The sequence below is a fragment of the Denticeps clupeoides genome, chromosome 1 (genome assembly GCF_900700375.1).
Source record: "Denticeps clupeoides chromosome 1, fDenClu1.1, whole genome shotgun sequence".
Lineage (NCBI taxonomy): Eukaryota > Metazoa > Chordata > Actinopteri > Clupeiformes > Denticipitidae > Denticeps > Denticeps clupeoides.
This window is the reverse complement of record NC_041707.1, coordinates 41951581-41958155: the sequence shown is the minus strand read 5'-3', so window position 1 is coordinate 41958155 and position 6575 is coordinate 41951581. Positions and strand designations below refer to the sequence as shown.

At 47.7% G+C, this 6575-nt stretch overlaps 1 protein-coding gene and 1 long non-coding RNA gene across 3 annotated transcripts; both read left to right on the top strand.

Annotated features, from left to right (window-relative positions):
- Positions 1 to 20: 20 nt before the first annotated feature.
- LOC114788788 (growth hormone secretagogue receptor type 1) lies at positions 21 to 1445 on the top strand (the record flags this gene model as incomplete). The annotated part of the gene is made up of 2 exons (XM_028977725.1): positions 21 to 516; positions 589 to 1445. Coding segments are annotated over 2 exons (726 nt in total), but the record flags the coding sequence as incomplete, so codon positions are not given.
- Positions 1446 to 1818: 373 nt separating this feature from the next.
- On the top strand, positions 1819 to 5724 carry LOC114788865 (uncharacterized). 2 transcript variants are annotated; one of them, XR_003749577.1, is made up of 5 exons: positions 1819 to 2152; positions 2470 to 2611; positions 3984 to 4401; positions 4747 to 4976; positions 5082 to 5724. It is a non-coding gene; the product is annotated as an uncharacterized LOC114788865 (long non-coding RNA). The 2 variants fall into 2 exon arrangements; XR_003749576.1 differs by having other exon boundaries at positions 3984 to 4976.
- Positions 5725 to 6575: the final 851 nt, after the last annotated feature.

The following is a 6575-nucleotide window of genomic DNA, read 5'->3' as shown; positions in this document are numbered from 1 at the left end:
CGTGTGTGTGTGTCTGTGTGTGTGGGGTATGTATAACGCGTGTAACGCTGTGGTGTGACGTGCTGCAGCTGTGGTGTTACCGGCCGTGGTTGCTAGGCGACGCGGTCTGCAAGCTGTCCCAGTTCGTGAGCGAGTGCTGCACGTTCGCCTCCATCCTGCACATGACGGCGTTGGGGGCGGAGCGTTACCTGGCCGTGTGCTGGCCGCTGCGGGCCCGCCTGCTGGTCACCCGGCGCCGCGTGCGCGCCCTCATCCTGGCCCTGTGGGCGGTGGCGCTGCTCAGCGCCGGACCCGTGCTCCTGCTGGTGGGGGCGGAGCAGCTGGAGGAGGGCGGGGCCAGCGAGTGCCGCTGCACGCAGCACGCGCTGAGCTCGGGCCTGCTGACCGCCATGCTGTGGCTCTCCAACCTGTACTTCCTGGTGCCGCTGTGCCTGCTGACGGTGCTGTACGGCCTGATGGGGCGCCGGCTGCGCCTGCGCCGCGACCACGCCCACCGCCACACGCTGCGCATGATGGGTGAGCAGCGCGCCGTCCCGTCCCGCCCCCCCGCCGCCCTGACCGCCTGACCCTCTGTCTGTCCGCCCGCAGTGGCCATCGTCCTGGCCTTCGTCCTCTGCTGGCTGCCGTTCCACGCGGGCCGGACGCTGCTCTCCGTCTCGGCCGTCCCCGGCGGGGACCTGTACTACGTCTCTCAGTACCTCAACCTGGTGTCCCTGGTCCTGTTCTACCTGAGCGCCGCCATCAACCCGCTGCTCTACAACACCATGTCGGGCCGCTACCGCGCCGCGGTGCGCAGCCTGCTCCGGCCCGGCGCCTAGCGCGTAACAAGACCCAGGTTCAAACCCCACTTACTACCATCGTGTCCCAGGACACCCAGGGGGGACAGGCCCTGATTATACGTCGCTCTGTATAAGGGTGTAAATGTGAACAAATTCCATGATCAATGTGCTTTTCTTTGCATATGTCGTGTGTGTATTGGTCTGTGTTAGTGTGTGTGTGTGTGTGTGTGTGTGTGTGTGTGTTGCCCCGGGCCTGTTCTCTCCCAGCCTCCATCTGACTCCATCATGGTGGGTTAGTGTCACTCTAACCAGGCGCGGAACCCTGCAGCCATGGTGAAACCGGTCCGTTTCCAGGCCGGAATGGCCGCCGGCGCCTGCGGCCTCAGGAGGGATGTGGAGCCAAGATGGCGGCCCACGTGCTGCAGTTTCTCTGGTCGAGACTGATGGGCCTTCAGATGGAATTTTTTTTTATAATTCCCCAAAGATCCACTGTCAAAGCGCCAGTGGGACATTTACCCGTGATTTATATATGCAATATCAACAACGTATGTGTACTTCCTCTATAAAAAATCCAGATTTATACTGAATTATTCACTTTGTGTCTGAAGCCACAACTCCACAGTGAGATGTATGTATTTTAATATGAAGTAAACTGTTGTGAAACGAGGTGAGTGTTATATTGTGTGTGTGTGTGGCCGGTAGTCCCTCAGCAGGGTGTTTCTGGAGCTGTGAAGATGGCAGGCTAGACTTCATTACGACTATCGAGTTCAGATGCTATGACGCGCGTTGTCTCTTCTTGAACTTTCACACACATCCACAGCGCCACCCGCGGGTCAGTGGGGGTGGCCCGTCTGCGGTCACGTGTTTACACCCTCATACATTTACATGAGCAGCACAAAAACTCCTATTAGCAATAATTCTGCTGCTTCGACCCTCCGCCGGGCATGACGTCATCAGTGTTTTCCAGATCGACTCGTTCGTTCAAGGGAACCGATTCCGTTGGATCCGTTCGTTCGCCGCCGCGCTCGTCCACATCCGGGGTTCCTGGCGGAGCCACGTGACACCGATTCTCCACGCGCGATTGGCCGAGCAGCCCCGTTGCCCGGACAACCAGGAAGCGCAAGCTAATGCTAACCTGACTAGAACGACGCATTATTAAAGAAGCAGGAGGTGAACTTTACTACAACATATAATACCAAAAGATGAATTCACGTGTTGCAAAATGTAAAGTATGCACATGAAATGACAAATTACGGTAAGATAGGTAACAATAAGGGTAACCTTTAGCGTTTTGGACTGGTTTATTGGTTTTCGCATGTCGAGCGAGGAGGAGACCCCGGGAAGGAGAGCGAAGCTTCATGTGCACACGACAGGTGTATATTCCAAAGCATATATGACCAAAGAAATTCTAATTTTATTTTAGTCACATACACAGTCATACACGGTATGATATGCAGTGAAATGCTTTTATTGTTCTACATAAACGATCGTGTTCTGTGTGAATATTTTCACAAAATGCTAGTATTATATGAAAGGGCAAGTCGTGTAACTTGGACAACGATGTACAGAACAGGGGAATTTTTATACATTTTTATTCAGAAATAAGACTTTCACACCAACTGTTTTTGGTTTTAAGTGATTCTGTGTTTTTTTGACCACCTCTCCGGTCTTTGAAAACAACGTTTCACAGCACACAAGATGCCGGCGTGCACCAAAACGAGCAAGATGATACAAATTGGAGTCCATCAGTGGTGGCGGCCTCAGGGGAACCGTGACGATTTCGCGCTTGTAGAGATGATCTGTGGGAGGACAGTCTCCGACCGAGGCGGACGGTGGGCATCGATGGCACAGCGCGATGAGAAAAACAACGCGTAAAATGCACCAGTTCACTGAGGGATAATGCGTGGCGGGGTGATAGAAGGGAGAGAGGCTTTCAGAGTGATGGTGCTTCTCATGTACTGAAGGTGAAAATGAAGTGGCATGCTCCCTCGGGAACCTTATTACGTGCCTGTTTGGGTTATATATTCCTCATTTAGTCTCTACTTTCTTCTGGTGGAGAAGACAAATGAACCATCACGTTGCTGCGATCGCCAGATCCTGCAGGTTCAATCTCCTTACTAGCATCGTGTCCCTGAGCAAGACAGTCTCCAGGGGGGGATTCACAATTTCACTGTGACAATCACTTCACTTTTTTTTTAATTTAACTACTGCATTACAGCATTTACCAGACGCCCTTATCCAGAGCGACTTACAATCAGTAGTTACAGGGACAGTCCCCCCCTGGAGACACTCAGGGTTAAGTGTCTTGCTCAGGGACACGATGGTAGTAAGTGGGATTCGAACCCGGGTCTTCTGGTTCATAGGCGAGTGTGCTACCCACTAGGCTACTACCACCCATACCACCCATACTACCTACCACAATCATAGATCAGTAGATTGTAAGTCGCTCTGGATAAGGGCGTCTGGTAAATGCTGTAAAAAAATTATATATATATATATATATATTTGTTTAGCACTTATCAATTCGCAGCAGAGGACGCCCTTATCAGGCCTCTCAGTTTTGAAACTCAAAATCTATAGAAACCGAATGGGAATTGCTGGTGTCTGCCAAGTAAAGTAAAGTAAAGTACTTTAGAAATGTCACAAGTGGAAGAAGAACGGGATTAATCAGGGCCAAATAATGCTTTGACCAGTTTTGTTTCGTGTGTCTCTCACACCTTGTTTAACCCGTTCATTTTTGAACTTTAACTATAAAGACGTTTATAGCCGATCATACTACTAATAATAACAATAAATTCAAATCTGTACAAGAGTGTGCGAATCAGACCCCAGCGCCCCGAATCTCCTGCGGAGGGCAGCATCTATAACACCCCACGTATATAACAGCGTCCCTGCGCTTCAGCCTTCCTTACTACAGCCGAGGAGTTGGAGCTCCACCCAGGAAGTTAAAACTGGACGGGTGACTTCCTTGGTTTTTGAGGTGTTACCCACCAGTCTCTGGACCTCCTCCATGTTGGCTGTCTCGTCTTCACTGGACATGAGCTCCACCACTTTCAGCAGTGTGATCCCAGATGAAGATGCAATCCGCCCCTTTTTAATGTACTTTTAAATGTTTTCTCTGAGCAAAACTACACTTGTTAAAGAGTTTGGCAAAATTACAAAAGCAAATGTAATGAATATGTGTGTTATACACCTTTCCCTCAGGGGCAACGTCGTGTTGGTGATCGGACTTTATAGACATTGTACGTGTGACAGAGTGGTCAGGAACCTGAAGAACAACAGGACGCTACCTGGACCACTCACACCGGCAACCTGGTCAAGAAGGTCCAGCACCATCTTTTCCTTCATCCGGCTCAGAGGGCGCTTAAGAACTTTTACACCTGCACCATGAAGACCATCATCACGAAGCAGGACAGACAAGCTTGCTACACATATTTCTGAACTAAAGCCAGGAAGATTCTGAGAGATGTCCCATCAATGGACTGATTCCTCTGCCGAGGACAAGGAAGCCTAAACAGCGGTACCGAGGAGGAGCTTCTCTCTCTCGCAGAAAGACAAATAAAAGCGCTAGATTTCCCTCCTACAGCAGAAAGGTCCATGTTGGGCCGAGCGTGTCATGACGGTGTGTAAATCAGGGACGACTCTCGCTCCTCATCTGGCTTCGGTGTAATTAATAAATCGGGCCATAACTTAACACAAGAAAAGCGCGTAACTTTACGATATAAATTTATTCATTCAGTTTTTCAAATGGAAACGGAAATCAATACTATAAGCAGTCCCAACAGCATAACCATGGTAACAATTAAAGCGTTCTAACAGTGGTCCTTTGCAAAGACGACCCTTTTGACCCCAGCATCTTTTTTCAGTTCTTTGTTGTTCTTCTTCTCTTTTTTTCTCATGGAATGAACAAAGCCGTAACTTTCCCTGGATGTATATATGTATATAAATAACTTGTGTCTCTTATCAGCACAATTTAACATGGCCGCTGAGGTTGAGGATTTACACAGACACAGCGCCACCCACGGCCTATCCACGCCCTCCTCGCTGATGTAGACGGGTGACTTCCTTGGTTTTTGAGGTGTTACCCACCAGTCTCTGGACCTCCTCCATGTTGGCTGTCTCGTCTTCACTGGACATGAGCTCCACCACTTTCAGCAGTGTGATCCCAGATGAAGATGCAATCCGCCCCTTTTTAATGTACTTTTAAATGTTTTCTCTGAGCAAAACTACACTTGTTAAAGAGTTTGGCAAAATTACAAAAGCAAATGTAATGAATATGTGTGTTATACACCTTTCCCTCAGGGGCAACGTCGTGTTGGTGATCGGACTTTATAGACATTGTACGTGTGACAGAGTGGTCAGGAACCTGAAGAACAACAGGACGCTACCTGGACCACTCACACCGGCAACCTGGTCAAGAAGGTCCAGCACCATCTTTTCCTTCATCCGGCTCAGAGGGCGCTTAAGAACTTTTACACCTGCACCATGAAGACCATCATCACGAAGCAGGACAGACAAGCTTGCTACACATATTTCTGAACTAAAGCCAGGAAGATTCTGAGAGATGTCCCATCAATGGACTGATTCCTCTGCCGAGGACAAGGAAGCCTAAACAGCGGTACCGAGGAGGAGCTTCTCTCTCTCGCAGAAAGACAAATAAAAGCGCTAGATTTCCCACCTACAGCAGAAAGGTCCATGTTGGGCCGAGCGTGTCATGACGGTGTGTAAATCAGGGACGACTCTCGCTCCTCATCTGGCTTCGGTGTAATTAATAAATCGGGCCATAACTTAACACAAGAAAAGCGCGTAACTTTACGATATAAATTTATTCATTCAGTTTTTCAAATGGAAACGGAAATCAATACAATAAGCAGCATAACCAACAGCATAACCATGGTAACAATTAAAGCGTTCTAACAGTGGTCCTTTGCAAAGACGACCCTTTTGACCCCAGCATCTTTTTTCAGTTCTTTATTGTTCTTCTTCTCTTTTTTTTTCATGGAATGAACAAAGCTGTAACTTTCCCTGGATGTATATATGTATATAAATAACTTGTGTCTCTTATCAGCACAATTTAACATGGCCGCTGAGGTTGAGGATTTACACAGACACGCGTGTCATTGAGGGTTAAAAGCAGGGGACACATTTGGTGGTGTCCCCGCGTCTCGGCCTGGTGCTTTTTTTATTGCTTCCTCTACCGGTTGAAATTTGTCTTGCTCGCCCTCTCTCCGATTTTAAAAACGCAATCATGTGAAATATAACTGTATTTAAATATATGATGTAGATCATCGGTCAAAGAAAAATTATTATGAATATTACAGCAACCACTCCAAAGAAAATTGCACCGGCGCAGACAAAGACTTCGTACGTTATCGGTTCGTCATCCTTATCTGTCAGTTTAAGGTAATTCTTTTATTTGTCCACTTAAAACAATATACCAATAACCATGTAATAACTAATACCCATATATAAGTTCTATTTAAAAATCACTACTTTTTTGGTAATTAGATGAACAAATCAGAGTTCAATTATTATGGTGATTATTTTAGAACTAATATAATGAGACTGCCTCATATTCAGATGAGTCTTTAATTAATTTCGGTTCTGTTGCACCAGGACACAGATGCTGGTGACGTAAAGTTCAAGCGAACAATACTAACAATATTACACCAGTAAGTATGAATAAACCCACGCAGAGGGCGCAAGCTTCATTCAAACTGAATAGCCGGACCTCCTTCATAAGCAACACATCGGCCCAATCCCATAATCCTCTCTTCTTTCCTGATCTCGTCTTTC